General features: G+C 38.9%; 2 protein-coding genes across 5 annotated transcripts in view; one reads left to right on the forward strand and one right to left on the reverse strand.

The window, feature by feature from the left end:
* klhl15 (kelch-like family member 15) lies at nucleotides 1–14,229 on the reverse strand. Of its 4 annotated transcripts, none has more exons than XM_079806666.1 (4): nucleotides 13,988–14,229; nucleotides 8,848–8,929; nucleotides 6,532–7,243; nucleotides 1–3,279 (listed from the first exon to the last, which is right to left on the reverse strand). In XM_079806666.1, the coding sequence occupies exons 1-4, from the start codon at nucleotides 14,046–14,048 to the stop codon at nucleotides 2,170–2,172; spliced, it is 1,965 nt and encodes a 654-aa protein (XP_079662792.1). In that variant the 5' UTR covers nucleotides 14,049–14,229; the 3' UTR covers nucleotides 1–2,169. The 4 variants fall into 4 exon arrangements, with proteins under 4 accessions (XP_079662792.1, XP_079662793.1, XP_079662794.1 ...); XM_079806667.1 differs by lacking the exon at nucleotides 13,988–14,229 and adding an exon at nucleotides 8,386–8,482 and having other exon boundaries at nucleotides 8,848–8,982; XM_079806668.1 differs by lacking the exons at nucleotides 8,848–8,929; nucleotides 13,988–14,229 and adding exons at nucleotides 8,386–8,482; nucleotides 8,798–8,822.
* The window catches only part of eif2s3 (eukaryotic translation initiation factor 2, subunit 3 gamma), a 15,075-nt gene continuing 10,347 nt past the window's right edge, over nucleotides 13,812–18,539 (forward strand). The window contains exons 1-6 of the mRNA XM_079806670.1: nucleotides 13,812–13,911; nucleotides 14,975–15,043; nucleotides 15,817–15,880; nucleotides 17,257–17,384; nucleotides 17,656–17,777; nucleotides 18,445–18,539. Coding sequence (XP_079662796.1) covers nucleotides 13,897–13,911; nucleotides 14,975–15,043; nucleotides 15,817–15,880; nucleotides 17,257–17,384; nucleotides 17,656–17,777; nucleotides 18,445–18,539 — 493 coding nt within the window. The 5' untranslated portion in view covers nucleotides 13,812–13,896. The remainder of the gene's footprint in view (nucleotides 13,912–14,974; nucleotides 15,044–15,816; nucleotides 15,881–17,256; nucleotides 17,385–17,655; nucleotides 17,778–18,444) is intronic.

The raw sequence follows: 18,539 nt of genomic DNA on the forward strand, positions 1-18,539 counted from the left end.
GTGGAGAATTGGTGTTTATTGATGGAAACAAGAATATTTCACTTGAGGCTTAATTCTACAAACAAAAAAAGCTTCAATATCAATCCAATCCGGTTGCTGCAAAGCACTATGGTCATAACTTATTTTTTAAGAGTAGGCTATACTTAAAAAGGACCAAGAGACCAAAAATCCCCCCGTCTGGCAAATGCATAAAGTTTCTTTTAACTATCCAAAGCGACTTGCATTGCATTGAAGGTATACATATTTATCAGTTCATGTATTCCATGGGAATCGAACCCATGACCGTGGCATTGCTAGCACCATGCTTTTACAGTTTGATCTGCAGGGATGCATTTTTCTCAATATAGCGCACAATTGTGTCAGACATGGCGACACACAAGCTCAAGAACAGGCTTAGGGTCGCAGCACATCCTGCTGATGGATCCTCTTACAGGGATAAACCCACAGGATAAGATGCTAATATCTAGAGAAAACAGCATCTCAAATACACGCTAACCCAAACACATCAGCACAGCAGGTGCTTGTATTCAATTAGAAAACCCAGAGAGCTGAACAGTTTGAACATTTATTTCTGGAAATTAATTACAAAGTCTTCAAATACCAGTGAACCACCAGATTTTGGTAAACAAGTTAGCAATCTGATTATACTCCTCTCAAGAACAAGATACAGGGCTATGGATTATTATTATTATAGTGGAATAATTGTCTGTTATTCTACTGAAAAAAATAACAAGACAAGGTTATAATCTACTGCTGTGTCTGATTATTACAGTTTGACCCTTACAGACCACAGTTTGGCATCTATATGTACATGAAAATAGCATGAATTTTTGATGATAAATGTCACACGGCAGAGACAAAAGGTCAAAGTTAGTGTTTGAGAAAGTAAAAACCAACCAGGAACTCTGAGGAAACACAGCATCACATGTAGGGTCCATAATAGTAAATGACATATTGCCAAACACCTTCAAGATCTGGTTTAAAGGGATAGTTCACCAAAAAAAAAATTATGATTCTGTCATCATTTTACTCATATTTGTTGTTCCAAACCTGTGGAACACAAAAGGTGATGTTTTTTTCCCCCCATACAATGAAAACCAATGGCGTCCAAAAAACATGTTGCTTTGGGTTCCAGTGAATTTCATAGCACAGACAAACAAAAACAGATATTTAAAAATTTCAGTCATTCAGATTTGGAGTAATTGATGAATAATCCCTTTTACTGCAACTGATTTTAATACCTAATGGACGCCTAAACTCATAGAACTGCTGTTAGTGTTTCATTAGACATTAAAAACACAAGATGCATATGTGCTTTAGCCCTTTGCTGGTGAAACAAAATGTGAGACAAACACACACACACACACACACACACACACACACACACAAACAAACAGAGAAAGTAGTTCCTTACATTATACGGATTGGATCAAGGCAAGGCTTTGCCATTTTAATAAATAAGTTAAAAATAAGCATAAGCACAACTAATAAAGTTTGGAGAAGCGGGAACTACGTGTCCCCTAATCTCTGCTGTCCCCTTTTCTCCCTTTGCAGTCAGCAGTGGTGGACCGGTTATTGTAGAGCAGTAATATATGCCCTAATACGAGTGCAATGCCTGTCAACATCATCGTCAAGATTACAATCATTACAGTCATTATCGTCAAGATCCACAACAACATCACTAGTATCAGCACAAATGCATTCTTAGATTAGTAAGTGTGAAAGAAAGAAAAAAAAGGGACAGGTACTTTTCTTCATGAGTTCCTCTACTTCATTTAGTCTCCTTTTCAGTTTTCTAACCACTCCTAGACGCAGCAGACTACTTGTTGTGGAATATGCACACATAAAACATGACTTCCTGTGAACAGAACGGAGGGATATAGAAGAACGTCACAGAGAAGACAATGTGGTGAAACATGAAGAGTAGTATGTGCTCTACAGGATGATTACAGTGCAATGAGTCAGACGTATGAGCAAAAAGGTCGTCTGTATCCGTTTTTTATGAGACCGCCAATGCTCAGAACAAATAACAAACCTTCCTTTCTACAATGAAAGCCTAAAAAGGATTTTTTTTCTTCTTAAATAAGCACTGGCCTACAGTTTAAAAGCTTCAACAGTATTAGTATTACTTGTCACACCTGTAAACGTTTGTCTAGAAGGTACAAAGACTCAGCTGCAGCGTCTCACATGTTCCAGAACGTATTCTGGGAAGTGCAAACTACACACTTGCAGTCCGTCCAGTTTGCAAGGCATCCTGGGATACTCGTCCTCTTTCCATTTGTTCTCCTCAGGGTCAAAAGTGAGGATAGAGTCGCTGTAATGACCGTTGTAGCAAAGTCCCCCGAGTACCATGATCTGTTTGTCCAACACCGCCACCCCATGCCCACTGCGTCCTATAGGCATAGAGGCCAAAATAGTCCACTCGTCGGTCTCCGGGTCATACACTTCTGTCGAAGGACAGCCCTGGGATTCGAAAGAGGCACGGAGTATCACACACACCCCGCCGAATACGTACAGCTTCCCATTGTGGGAGATCATCTTATGGAAGCAACGAGCGTAGTTCATTTTCGACTTGTTCTCCCAGCAGTTGGTGAGGATGGGCGTGCGCCGCGTGCGAAGTTCGGACGTTCCTTCCCGTCCCGGGTCAAAGACGCACACTTGTTTTGAGGTGGAAGAGGAGGTGATGCCGCCAGTGATATACAGCTTCCCGTTGAGCACAGTGCCTTCGTGGCCGTACTTGTTTACAGGGTAAGGATCTACAAACTCCCACTTGTCCTCAACAATGTCATAACGCTCTGTAGAATAAAACGTCTCGTCGCGAGTGCGGCCTGCAACGGCATAAATGTACTTCCCGATGACGCCGACGGCAAACTCTGATCTGGGAACGGACATGTCAGCCATGCGTAGCCAAGAGTTCTGTCTGGGATCGTAGCGGTAGACCTTAGAAGAAGCGTGGAACTCTCCATCTGGGCCTAACTCTTCACCGCCCAACAGGAAAGCAAAGTTGTTGACGATGGCCAGGCAATCAGGGCGGAGCGGTACCTGGGGGCCTTCTAGTTCCCACCACACTTTGGGCCGGTGCAGGAGGAGGATCTTGCTATTGACCATGCTGTGGCCGATCATTCCACGGAATACAGCAGTCTGGGGTCTCACGGATCTGATTCGGTTGGACTTGGTTTCCGCCAGCGGTTGTTCGTTCACCTGATGGAAGTAGCTGAGCGCCTGGTCTACTTCTAGTCTCAGTTGGCGGGAATAGCGGTAGAACTCTGATGTCTTCACCTATGCAAGGATGAAAAGAACACATAAGGGTCAATGCAAGAAACTTCCAACATACAAGTTAAAGATACACTACATTTCAAAAGTTTGGGGTTGTTGAGAATTTTTAAAAATATTTTTTGTTCAATAAAGCTAAATTTATGCAATCCAAAATACTATAAAAACAGTAATATTGTGAAATATTAATACAAACTAAAATAACAGTTTTCTATTTTAATAGATTTTAAAATGTAATTTATTCCTGTGATGCAAAGCTGAACTTTCAGCATCATTACTGCAGACTTCAGTGTCACATGATCCTTCGGAAATCATTCTAATATGATGATTTGTTCAAAAAAACATTTATTAATGTTGTTCGGCTTAACATTATTGTGGAAACTGTAAAACTTTTATTTCTGGATTCTTTGAGCAATCTTAGGGTACGTTTACATGACAACGATGTGCTAAAATCAGAAAGTCACTTTTCTTTTGCATTTTTCGCTTTGAAATTATTTAAAAAGCTGTAATATGCATGTCAGGCCAGTAGTTGCAATTTTGTAAAGAAAAATGTTTTCAATGTGCACTTTGAATACTGGTTTCAAAAGTTTGCGTTTTCAGGCCTGGCCCCGAAACGCTGTTGTCGTGTAAATGACCAGCAAATTGTGAAAAAGCATAAAACGTTTTTAGTTGAATTTAGTTCACTTGTGAACGGTAGGTAAAATTCAGGTTGTACAACCAGGGCCTAAAACTAACTTTTTGCTACACCTGCCAATGGCCAGTGACTTTACCTTCCATAAATATGTTTTACCAGCCATTAAACTGTTTTTGCAAAAACATGCAGTCATGACACCAAAATGTTAGATACCAGTGAAAATTCATAATACCAATTTTGATACCACAGCTTGCTACTAGCTTAAAGGGATAGTTCACCCAAAAATGAAAATTAGCCCATGATTTACTCACCCTCAAGTCATCCTAGGTGTATGTGACCTTCTTCTTTCAGACGAATAAAATCGGAGTTATATTACAAAAGTCCAGGCTAATCCAAGCATTAGAATTGGATTTATAGTTGCTCTGTTTTTGAAGTCCATAAAAAGCGAATATAATATAGAATAGAATATAAATTCAAATAACGTGCTCCACGCGGCTCTGGGGTGTTAATAAAGGCCTTCTGAAGCGAATTGATGCGTTTGTGTAAGAAAAATATCCATTATTAAAAGTTTATAAAGTAAACTTTCGGCCGACCGCCTTCGACCGTTCAATTTATGGAAAAATTGTTGAAAGTTCCCCTGCCGATCGAAAGACTAACGTGACCAGGTAGGCTCGTCATGACGTCACGATGAGTTTCACTTTCAACACCTTTCCATGGAAGGCGATCGGCTGGAACTTTACTTGATAAAGTTTTAAATATGGATATTTTTCTTACACAAACGCATCGATTCACTTCATGTTATTCGATGGACAGGTGCATTTTTTATGGACTTCAAAAACAGAGCAACTATTATTGCAATTCTAATGTTTGGATTAGCCAGGACTTTTGTAATATAACTCTGATTGTGTTCGTGAGAAGAATGTCATATACACCTAGGATGACTTGAGGGTGAGTAAATCATGGGCTAATTTTCATTTTTGGGTGAACTTTCCCTTTAACTCATATCAATTTACACATGAAAGACGAGTAAACAGTCAGTAGTAAAATAAAAACAAATAGTCAAATTACAAGCAAAAAGCACAAATAAATACAATACAACAAAAAATGCAAATTAAATAAACTGATTTTCAGGTACAGAAATGTAATAAAGTAAGCAAATGTAAAATAAATAGTCTTCATTGTATGAGTTAAACATCCTTATTAATGAATCCTTATTAAAGTTATTCAGTCAAGAGCCGTGAGTGATTTTTTCTTTGTCCTTCATTGCAGTTGTCACTTTAAGAGCGAATGCATGATTTAAAGGTGCAGTGTGTGAATTTTAGCAGCATCTAGGGGGGAGGTTGTGAATTGCAAAAACACACCGCTCACCCCTCCCTTTCGAAGCACAAAGAAGACAAAAATGTTGTCGTCGGAGAGAGCAGAGAGTGACTAGCGCTCTGTAGAGTAGTGATGGGAAGTTGGGGTCTTTTCCGCGAACCAGTTCTTTCGGACAATTCGTTTCAATGATCCGGTTCAAAAAAACGGTTCACCGGTTCTTTTACGTCCTCACGTAATGACGTAATTTCTATCATCCCGGCGGATGAAAATACATTAAAACACATTCATATAAAGTAATTTGTAATCATAACTTAGTATAATAATAATAATAAGTATCGTCATCATCATCTTACATTTAGATAAGTTCTTACATTTACGTTTTGCAAAAGCACTCAATACAGCCACTGTGGTGCAAACGTCGCTCATGTCAGAAAGTTATTAACTTATGGATCAGCGCTAACTCGAGACGCGAACCGTTTAGAACGATTCAGTCCGATTTGGTGAACTGGTTCGACCGGTTCCCTAAAAAGAACTGGTTCAAAAGAACGATTCGTTTGCGAACCGAACATCACTACTGTAGAGCAGTTTGTCCGTTTAGGGCTACTCTAGAAACATGACGGCGCAAAATGTCAATTTCACTGTAAGGGGACCCGCGGTGTATGTAGATGAAATGGCTCATTCTAAGGTAATAAAAACATAACGGTATATTAAGTGAGGTCTTTATACACCACTGAAAACATAGTTATGTATATTATATTGCATTTCTGTCAATAGATCCTCATAAATACTACACACTGCACCTTTAATATACTGATACTGTACACATGCGTTTACTTTCTCAACTGTTTACGTCCACATTAGACATATTCTTGACATAATTTTGTGTGAATTTGTCATGTGTAAGAAGATTTGAATGAGAGCTCAGCGTTTGCACGCTGTCTGAGACGCAGCTTCCAGGGCGTGCACTTCAGATGTTTGCACACACAAAACTTTCCACACAGCATGCAAGTAACGAAATTAGTGCGGCCCGTCAACTGTCCTGAGCGTCGTTCACGTTTGTTCATGTTCATGCATTGTTAAAATTCATAAAAATGTTACTGGCCAAACTGGTGAGTGACACCGTTTCATGCACTCGCCAACATCGATTGCTACTCGCATTTGGCACTTGGCGAGTGTTAATTTTAGGCCTTGGGTACAGCTCTCAAAAAACGTAATGATATTTATGAATTCGATTTTCAAATGATTTTTCCCTTTTTCCTACTTGTTTATTTTATGTTTAAGGCTCAGTGACAAGGAAGCATTGTTACCTTCTCAAAGATATTGGCAGGAGTCATGAGGCAAAAGCGCAGGTTCTGCACCACAGCATCCGTATGTCTCCATCGTCGCCGGTCATGTCTCAGCCAAGCCTGCACCGCCTCATACAGCTCAATTTCCGGAAATCGACTCAGCTGGTCACTATCTAGATATGCCATCAACTTCTCCAAGCTCAAATAGGACAGGAAGTCCGGTCGCGCCATCAGGGGCACAAAGTTCTCCAGTAGAAACGCATCAAGCTGCTCCTGAACGCCTTCCACGCCGACGCTGAAGTCTTCCAGCAGGCGCATGACCTCAGCACAGTTCTCCAAGCAGATCTTGGCCAGCAGGAAGGAGCAGCAGAACTCTACAGCCTCTGTGAGTTGCACGTACATGGCGGCCTGCAGGATCTCTTGCACCGTGAGCATGCTTAACTCCAATGAACCATAATACATGAAGCGAAGGACGTGACCAAACCCAGCTGCCGTCAACCCCTTCATGTGAATCTTATCCTGGTCACGTTCCCGCATATCGGCCGTGAACATGACTCGGAAATAGTCGCTTTGCGTTGCTAACAGAGCCTTGTGCGCCTGGAAGTGGTGCTCCTCGATGAGCAGAGTGACATCGAGCAGCAGTCGCTCCTCATACAAGGCTCGGAAGCCCGACGACACGCTGCCATCATGCACTTGGGAAAGGTACACCTCCACATCCCCCGCCATTAGGCACCTGCAGAGACACAAACACTCTTATAAATGACGCGTCAAGGCAAGTCGATATGTCCCAATTTAGCTGGTCATCTGCAAGGTTGGGAAGACCATAACTGTGATGGAGAGACAGACATTAACCATTTTCTAAAGTATTTGATAGAAATAAGACTGATTTGTCTCGTCTCAGAGCTCAATATCAATCAACAAGATGGGAATGGCCTGTTAAAAGAGTAATTCAATCAAAATGAATATTCTGTTATCATTTACTGACCCTGTGGAACACAAAAGACGGTACAATGAAAGTCAATGGGGTCCAATGTTGTTTTTTTCCCCATTTCTTTGAATAGACAAAAACAGAAGAAACAAAATCAAAGAGTTTTAGGGTAAATAACATACACAGAAAAAGAAATTAATAATCTTAATCAGCAAGCACACATTTAATTGATCAAAATGGACAGTAATGACATTTATAATGTTGACAAAAGATTTATATTTCAAGTAAATTCTGTTCTTTTGTACTTTCATCAAATAATGCTGAAAAAAGACAGTTTTCACAGAAAATATTAAGCAGCACAACTGTTTTTAACATTCATAATAATAAGAAATGTTTCTTGAGCACCAAATTAGCATATTAGAATGATTTCAAAAGGATCATGTGACACTGAAGACTGGAGTAATGATGCCGACAATGCCAAGCTTTGCCATTACAGGAATTTTTTAAAACATATATTAAAATAGAAAACAGTTATTTAAAATTGTAATTAATATTTCACAAAACAACTGTTATAACTGTAATTTTAATCAAATAAATGCAGGTGAGCATAAGAGACTTTGTTCAAAAACATTTTAAACGGTTGCATACATTTTTGGGTGAACTATCTATTTAAGTCAAGATAAAATTATGCAAATCTTTAACTAAGTGTTTGTTGAACTAAACAGCCCTTCCTCAAGTTCTTTATCAGCCAAATCATCTGAACTATTTGTAGTTTAGTGGATAATAGATGGTGAAAAAAACATGCCAGAGTTTAATAAAGCCTCTGGAAGGACTTCAAGAACTTTCACACCTCAGCACTTCAGTTTCTGCTGCTGAAAGCCAAACTCTCTCAAAGCTCCCCCACACACTCCCCCTCTACTGCACACATACACACACAGCACACTCACCTCTGATTGGCCACGGGCATGTCACAGGGGGGTGTCCGAGCCAATCAGAGGACAGTACCTCTGTGTCCGTAGGAAATTAAATTCGGAAGATTTTCACCTAAATGACAAATCGAACAAGCCCCAATCATTACAATTACGTGAAAATTACCAACAGACTGAAATGCTAAAGATGCACCAACAATTGAATGTCCCACTGTGTGCAAACAGGAGACCTGAATGCATGAGATAGACATGAGACATGATTTCATTACATGAGACATGAATGGAGGTAGAAGATGACAGAATACTTTGACAAAATATCCCTGCTTGCACATTGAAACTGGACCATAATAACTGTGCAAAACAGAAGCCTCTTATAGTTAAACAATTATTTTTAAAATAAAACTGAGATGAGAAACACTGTATACTTAACTGGTTAGGTGGCTTGGAGAAAAGTAGAGGGTGATGACTTTGTGACATTACCTTTTAGAGGCCTCCTGGCCAACGGTCGGCTTCAGAGCGCTGAAGGGACGTTCACATTTCCTCTGCTTGTACTTGCCCTGCTCTAAAAAGAGATGACATCCAGATGATGGTAAATAGACAGATTAAGAATGAAAGTTGCTAATCTTTTATTACGGTGTTATTATTCATTATAAAACGGATAGTTCTGGTCCTTGATTATGATTGGTTAGGCTGCGTTCAAAGCCGTTGTAAATTACTATGCGTGTTGTTGTTGTTGCTTGGAAAGACGACCATTCAGCTTCTGAAGATCTACATTGTTTGGCGGAGGAATATGTTTTTTTATCAATAGCATTTTTGTGTCTGTGTTCATTTTATGAAACCTTGGTATGTGGACTAACCGTTTTATAAAAGCAAAAATACCTGTGAAGCCGTGATTTACAGTGAATTTAGAGCAGCTCCGTGTCGTGCCCAATAACTGGTCGCCCCTTAGCTGTTCTTAATTCACTGTAAATCATAACTTCACTGGGTTTATTGCTTTAATTTACCCATTGTTAATTAGTAATTACCCATTGTTACCCATGTTTTCATGGACACAAGAGCAACATCTGATTATTATTCTACGGTTGAGTAAGTGTGTGGGCCATATGAAATAAACAGTACTTTTCATTTCAAATTTCAAATGTAAAATATATTGTTCATTATATAAATGAAATATACATTAATCCTCATTAAAAGTACATGTCTTTTGTTGTTTGATTAACATTAAGACAGCAGCGCAGCAGGAATATTAGGTTGCTGTCACATTAAAAGCTGCACCGATCCAAAATACTGGTAAACAAGCATTTTTATTTCAATGTTCATTTAAGACATAAGTGACAATGTTTACAAAAATACCCGCCAAGATGGGCATTTTGATATCATTTCAGAGAACTCAATTCAGTATTTACGGACTGTCTAAAACGCAGATTTAAAAAATACGCTTTTTTAATGCTAATTTAAAGAGCACCTATCATGGAATTTTTAAATGTACCTTTCATGTAGTGTGTAACATAGATCTAAGTGAACAAAAACATCCTGTGATAGCTTGAAATATGACAGTGCACCGTATATATAGTTATTTTCTTTCAAAAGTAAGAGTCGACTCGGAGTCATTTTTAAGAATCGTTAGAAGACCGAAGCTTTTTCTCTGACTAGATGACGTCAACTTGTCAAGTTATTTGAATACGATACGCCCACTTATTGCGCTCCAAGACGCCAGTGAAAACTAGAAAACATCATGGCGACGAGACGCTGTGTTCTGAAGTGAGACTCAAAAGCAAACTTCTTTCATCTGCCCAAGGATGAGCATTTGAAGACTAAGTGGCTTGAAGACAAACCATACATCGTCGCGATTGTGTGTTTATTAGTCGTCAAATGTATGTTTCGCGATCTCAGGAAGCTTTTATTATGGACTTCTATTATGGCACATGGTTCTTCTTCGTCTGTCTGTACCATACATGGACTACATGTGCACAGAGCGCCCTCCGGCTGCCAGTATGAATTGAAAACAACACATAAGAGACTCGATCGCTCATGATTAGGCTATAACTGCCCATTTTGAGGAATAAAAAATACTCCTCTGTTTAGAAATTTGACACAGACATATGAGAATCTATCAATATGTCTCCTCATCTGCACACTTTTGAACTAAAAGCCCTGAGGGATGTTGATTTGTCGCGAGTCTTCGTGAGGAGAATAGAGGAGGTTTTTTTTAATGAGATCAGCTGAGGCTCATATTACAATCAAACAGTACCGACGCGGTTTTCATATTCATAACTCCTGACACATATTAACAAATTACTGTCACTATAAGACTTTGATGGGCGTTCCGTTTCCGAAAATATCTGCACAGACTAAACCAATCACAACTGACTGGGTCATCGGACCAATCACCGCAGATTAGCGTCACGTAAAGGCGGGGTTTTGAAAAGTGAATCACTAAAGGAATCATTTGAGAATCGCTGTCAAAACAGGTAAAAATAAATGCATATTATAAGAAAACTAAAGTCTTTTTTGTCATTGCATGCATGCAAAACTGTTGTTGGGGACTTCTAAAACAATATTTGGAACATTTTAAATGCCATGATAGGTGCTCTTTAACATAAGAAACCACATTTATGATGATTTTTGGTGATTTGGACCCCCCCCCCCCCCCCATTCAAAGAGATAGGAGCTGCACTTGCATGACTGAAACAGCTGGTATTTCAAAAGATGGCCGTAGAGTGAAATTACTTGTCTTAAAAGGGTCATGAACTGAGATGGTCATCATACTATAAGAATTCCCTGTCAGTTTCAGAACTGAACCTCCTTGTTAGTCCAAAAACAGCTTTCATTGTAACCAAGCCCAGATAACGACTCATTGTAGAATGTGCCCATCTATGATAGGTGAAAGACCACCTCTGCAGAATAAAACCAACACCTACTTCATCATTGCAAATTTGGCCCCGCCCACTGGTGTGTTAGTGAGATGACGAGAGAAGAAGAGCAATACAGGATCACAGGACTAAAAATAACATTACCTTCCAAAGGATCCTAATGTTAGGAATGTGGTTATTTATTTTCAACAATGTGAATGTTACAGTTGTGCATTATTTATTTGTATACGGTCATGGGCGCCGGAAGCAAAAAAAAATGTGGGGGGGGTCCTCTCTCAGAAAATTTTTACTGGAGTAGATGCCATTTACATTAAGTACAAATATACCGCCTTGTTTACTAAACGTCTGGTTGGGAAAGACAAAATTAAGGAAATCATCGTATCATTGAGAGCGGCAATAGTGTAGGGGTAAGACGCATGGCATCAAGTTGACGCAAATCGACCCGAGGTTCGAATCCGCTTTTTACCGAACTCTCTCTACTCCCCTTTCCCATCACATATCAGATCGGAAAGACATTTATTTTCAATAAAAATTAAGATATTAGAAAAGTGAAAATAAAGCGCCCAACGCGTTTACCGGTTAGGGGTAGGTAAACAGATGTGCTGAATTAGAGACGATAAAAGTGAGTGGGTCCAACATCATTGATCGTAAAAAGTGGGTGGGTCTTGTCCCACATACAATGGTTCCGACGCCCATGTACAGTATGCGGTACATTTCACTGTGGATTCTTTGGAAAATCAGTCGCAATTTTGACGCAGGCTTTGCAAACAGACTTTTACGAAATGGACTCGACAATAATGCAACAACAAGTTCACTGTAAACCCCGACTTCCCTGGGTTTATTGCTTTAATTTACCCATTGTTAATTAGTAATTACCCATTTGAAAATATTTCGCTAACAACTGTGTTAATTCTAATGCCTGATCTGTGACCAGTGACTTCTGATATGTAATGATTCATGTACAGTCAGATGTTCTTTGTCTATGTGTTAGTAAATCAAACCAGTGAATAAACAGTTAACTTCACACTCTTATTTACATTGTGTTTGCACTGTTAGTTATGATGAAGGCATTCGTTAGTGTGCAGAAATCGAGTTTCAATGACCAAGATCACTGCATTCATGTGCTCAACATGTCTGTGATCGGTGGCTATTGCTCATCACTGCAACCTTTCATGCCAGCCACAATCTAAATGTAATGCTATAGATCTAAATATAAAGCTATAATCAACACATTTCAGTAAACACGTGCTAAAAGTTTTTGAGAGTTCCACATGTAATACTTAGCTATTTCATATGCAAAGATGTTAGCCAATCACAGTGGGCGTTGACACTGAAGTCTCACAGCAGACACACCCCTTCAAACAGATTATTCAAATCAGAGGGGTAAAATCAGGGTAGGAAAAATGCCTTTTATTTCTAAATTATGGAAACATTATAAAACAATGCAGTTCATGACCCCTTTGAAGGGACTTGGCATCTTCTTGCACTTGAATATTTAAATTGGCATGGCTTAAAAACAAGTGCAAAAGATAAACTTTGCAGTCCTTATTGTCGAGCCCTGCTGTATTTTGTACTGATTTAATTTTGTTTTAGCAAGTATTTAATTATTTACCAAGAGAAAAACGTTGGATTATGCAACATAGATTGGTGCATCTCTACTGATGAGAAAGAAGAAGAAGAAGAAGAAGAAGAAGAAGAAGAAGAAGAAGAAGAAGAAGAAGAAGAAGAAGAAGAAGAAGAAGAAGAAGAAGAAGAAGAAGAAGATTCTTTAGCTCCAAATCATCATATTAGAATTATTTCTGTAGGATCATGTGACACCAAAGACTGGAGTAGTGCTGCTGAAAATCAGCTTTGCCATTATTACATTTTAAGATATATATATATTTATATTTATATTTTTTGTATTATTTTTTTTTAATAATATTTCACAATATTACAGTATTTACTGTATGTTTGATCAAATACAGCCTGGGTGACCACAAATGAGACATCGGTGTGTGTGTGTGTGTGTGTGTGTGTGTGTGTGTGTGTGTGTGTGTGTGTGTGTGTGTGTGTGTGTGTGTGTGTCATACAACAATCAATCCCCTTTCCAGTAACCACCAGGATGCCTATGGATTTTAATTACATTTCTTTTTTTATTAATTTAACTTATTTTGACTAATGCTGTGGTAAACTGCGGTGTTTAGAGAAAACGTGTCCTTCCAGTAAATAATGAATGTTTACACTCACTGTATCTTAATGACAAATGGGACTGATTTACCAGTGTTTAACCTTTCATTAGACTCAAAGTAGTTTTATATCCTTTGAATTTCAATGACCTCGTTTTCAAATACCCAGTAAACAAGACACAAAAACAACGCTTGGCGAATTCATAGAGATGCTCATATTATAAATTCTGAATGACGTGTTTGATTTTACAGTTGTTTTGATTCTAAAAATAAAAAGTACATGAAAGCGACCGGATATAAACACTGACGGTGTCTTGAAACCTAATGAGCTGTCTATCCAGAGACAGTCACCGAGTCTTGACGCGCATATGATGCCCAAACATGCTGTCTACCTAGGGAGCTCACTGGGTCAATATCAGAGGCACAGCCAGTAATTACCGTTGACACGTCCCGACGAATGTCAGCCCACGACATATTAAACAATTATAATGTTTTCGGCTACAGTAAGTTAAAACGAGCACGTTATTAAGCAGGACAACGTTGTGTGTGTGAAATGAAACAATCCCAGCAGGGTTTTACCTCGGCGATGCGACTCCACGCAACCCCGCTTCGACCAGGGAGCCCGAGGTCCTTCGGACATGGAGTGCTGGTGTTAGACAAAGACCAGAGAAATTAAATATGAAATCTCATTATCGACGGAAATATGCTGCCCATTTGCGTCTTTAGGTGACAATAAGCCAGTGTTATTTAGACTGAATTGTTAAATGTTGCTTGTCTACAGCCTCCACTGCGATCGTAGACGCCATATTATTGTCTGCACTGACGTCATTTCCCGATCATTTGTCGGTCGAACGGAAATATTGGAGATTGTGTGTCAATATTTTTTTACCAACATGTACAAAATGTATTCGTTCACTGTCACAGATATGACAATTGCCATGAGCACATAAATCATGACATAGCCTATATTATGATTGACGTTTTACTTTCCTTGTGAATTAAGAGGTAAGGAAGTTTGAGCGTGGGAACCTCCTGTTTTTTATTAGCCTATATTATAATTTAATAGCCTATATTTCATAGTCCGGACATCACTTTTGGCCACTACTGTATATGAATGGTAATATAAAAACTACAAATCGCCTGACGTCATAAACCGAAGACGGACCCAGGTTTCATCCCATTGAATCCAACGTGTGTTCAAGTTTGTACGAGTTAATTACAGATTAGATAAATTATGTTGTTGGATATGTTGCTATTGTAGGTTTGTTCGTTATAAGTACAATAAAGGATGCCATTTCCGGTCTGTTTTCTCCTTTGGATTTACTGGCCCTTTCTAGAAACTGATTGCATCATCCCATGCCTACGCTAGATAGATGCGTTTATAATTATTTTCCTTGTTTTTTTTTTTTGGTGTTCTGTCGTGTAATAGGGAAAAGTAGACATTTTCTATAAGTCTACACCCAATACTACAATATAATTAAACAGGTTATGATTTGATGGCACACATGTATTTGTAAAAACGGTCAGGCGTTAACTCGGTCATACTCTCATTCCTTTTCTTTCAAGATGGCGGGCGACGAGTCTGGAACAACGTTGGGTCAGCCTCATCTGTCTAAACAAGACCTCAGTACACTAGTAAGTCTTCATATTTTGATAATTTATGTAATATTAAATGTTCTAGATGTACTGGCGTTATCGCCAGTTCGAGTTAAATGCTCGTGTGCTCTCTGACGAAGGCAGGCGTGCTTGTTAGCTGTGCCGGTGAAAACTCACCACATGATTCATTCTGGGATGGAGAAGGACCCCGTGTAGAAATTATATAAAAATGTCGTGAAACCACAGCCGGTTGTCATTACCCAAATATCATTCTATTTAATATAGTTCCCTTCATATTCTACTTTGGTCATGTGCTAATCTTACTTGCATCTGTTAGGTTATTCACCGATGCCTCATGTACTCGACAGTAGACCTTCCCTTATGACAAGCCTTATTAACATGTATTCCTTGAAAATAACCTAGTGATTATTTTTTATACTGTGACTTATTTATTAATTATTTGCAAATAATACAATAAAGCTCTAAAATAATTATTGCAAGCTACACTCTGAATCAAAAGCTAGCAATAGCAATTATTTGATTCAATTTAAGCTTGCAACAGCAAATTGCAGCTTCTCTTTTTAGGGGGAAAACTTATTTTTTTCTCTAAGAGAGGCTGTTACAAGTTTAGCAGAAATGTGAAGTATTTATTTCTGGCGGTTGTCACCCATAAACATATTGATTTGAATGTTTTGATGCACTTGTCATTACTGATATTTTGTTTTTTTCGTGTACAAGGTTACACACAAAAACAGCATGCCATACTCAGTTTTATTGATGATTAGTGTTAACCGATCTGTTTTGCTTTATAGGATGTGAGCAAACTGACTCCTCTGTCCCAAGAGATCATCAGCAGACAAGCCACAATAAACATAGGTGAGATTTGTTTGAACTGTTTTCTAAATCAAGGATGAAGTTGTCACCATGAAATCAAAATGTTTACTACTATTTTTTTATAGAATTGCATTATTTATTATAAATTATTTATCTGTGCATTTTTTATTTTTTTATTCTTGTGCTCTTGTAACCTTTAATCAAAATAACTTCCTCTCCTCTTGCATCCACATCTCTTCTCTGATGACGTGTTTACTACCATATGGGCGGTACAACCTGTCACTCACATGACATCACAGCAACAATCCAATCAGTTCCCAATGGACAAAATAAAGTCCCACTCTACATTTTCTTTCTTGTTCGGGAAGCCGTTTTCACTTCTCGATCAGACATAACATTTTGACAGGTGAAGTGAGTAACACTTATCTCTTCATCACAGCACCTGTTAGTGGGCGGGATATATTAGGCAGCAAGTGAACACTTTGTCCTCAAAGTTGATGTGTTTGAAGCAGGAAAAATGGGCAAGTTTAAGGATTTGAGCAAGTTTGACAAGGGCCAAATTGTGATGGCTAGACGCCCAAGTGCTCCAAGGAAGGAACAGTGGTGACAGGGTCATGGGCGGCCAAGGCTCATTGATGCACGTGGGGAGCGAAGGCTGGCCTGTGTGGTCCAAACAGATGAGCTACTGTAGCTCAAATTGCTCAAGAAGTTAATGCTGGTTCTACCGCCAAAAAGCGCCAAAAGTGGGCATGTGAGCATCAGAACTGGACCACGGAGCAATGGAAGAAGGTGGCCTGGTCTGATGAATCACGTTTTCTTTTACATCACATAGCACCAGGATGAACCCATGGCACCAGGATGCACTATGGGAAGAAGGCAAGCCGGCGGATGTTCTGCTGGGAAACCTTGGGTCCTGCCATCCATGTGGATGTTACTTTGACGCATACCACCTACCAAGCATTGTTGCAGAACATGTACACCCTTTCATGGAAACGGCATTCCCTGGTGGCTGTGGCCTCTTTCAGCAGGATAATGCGCCCTGCCACACAGCAAAAATGCACAACAATGAGTTTGAGGTGTTGACTTGTCCTCCAAATTCCCCAGATCTCAATCCAATCGAGCATCTGTGGGATGTGCTGAACTAACAAGTCCGATCCATGGAGGCCCCACCTCACAACTTACAGGTCTTAAAGGATCTGCTGCTAACATCTTGGTGCCAGATACCACAGCACACCTTCAGGGGTCTAGTGGAGTCCATGCCTCGACGGGTCAGGGCTGTTTTGGCAGCATAAGGGGGACCAACACAATATTCGGTCATAATATTATGCCTGAAAGGTGTTTTTCGCAATAGGGAGGAAAAGACGATTGCAACTTTAGTTCCATGCCAGCTTTAATTATACCTATCTGTTTGTCTTTAGGAACTATTGGTCATGTAGCCCATGGAAAATCAACAGTGGTGAAAGCGATCTCTGGAGTTCACACTGTCAGATTCAAAAATGAGCTGGAGAGAAACATTACAATCAAGTTGGGTTATGCTAATGCAAAGGTAATAATGATGTTTGATATAATCTCTAATTATTGCAAGCTACACTCTGAGTCAAAAGCTAGAAATAGCTATTATTTGATTCAATTTAAGCTTGCAACAACAAATTACAGCTTACGTTTTAGGCGGGGGAATTTTCCCCTCCACGAGAGGCTGTTACAAGTCAAATTTTTTTGGAACAAAAGTGAAGTGTTTTTTTTTCTGAGAGTTTTATATTTTTTGTCATGTTTGTTCCCTTAAAGTTGACATCTTTTGCATTGATTTCCTAATCTAGGTGTATAAATTGGATGATCCAAGTTGTCCACGGCCAGAGTGTTACAGGTCATGTGGCAGCAGCACACCTGATGAGTTCCTCACAGACATTCCTGGCACCAAAGGCAACTTCAAATTAGTTCGGTATGTTGTTTAATATATACATATAACAGTTGTATTTTGGGCAATGTTCTGAGCAGCAAATCGGCATATTAGAATGATTTCTGAGGGGTCATTTGACACTGAAGACTAATGATGCTGAAAATTCAGATTTGACCTCACAGGAATTAATTTCTTAAAATGTATTCCAATAGAAAACAGCTATTTTAATTTGTCGTAATATTTAGCAAATTACTGTTTTAACTGTATTTTCAATTAAATAAGTACAGCCTTGGTGAGCATAAGAGACTAACCAAACAAATACCAAAAAAAAAAAAAGTTACTTTGTACCATGGTAGTGATAGTGAGGTTCCATGCGTGTTTGTTCCTGTGATAATCATGATCTACAAATGCATGATACTTTGAAAGACCAATGGTTAATTTTAATAGAATTTGAGGTCTAACTCGTTCAAAATATTACAATTTTAACCTAAAAAAATAGGTTGAGGATTTTTTTACAGCTGTTAATGTAAGAATTTACATCTGCATCCCAATTCAAACTACTGTAAAATGTGCATTTCCAAAAGGCAAAACATGTAATCTCTTTCTGTATTAAAAGTTTGGTTAGTTTTCAGTCTAATCAATGTTTTATTTACAAGCCCTTCTGAATTCAGTCTTTATATTCAGTTTATATAATAATTTTTTTTTTTAGACATGTCTCATTTGTGGATTGCCCGGGTCACGACATCTTGATGGCCACCATGTTAAACGGTGCCGCTGTAATGGATGCTGCGCTACTCTTAATTG

The sequence above is a fragment of the Gobio gobio genome (assembly GCF_949357685.1).
Source record: "Gobio gobio genome assembly, chromosome: 23".
Lineage (NCBI taxonomy): Eukaryota > Metazoa > Chordata > Actinopteri > Cypriniformes > Gobionidae > Gobio > Gobio gobio.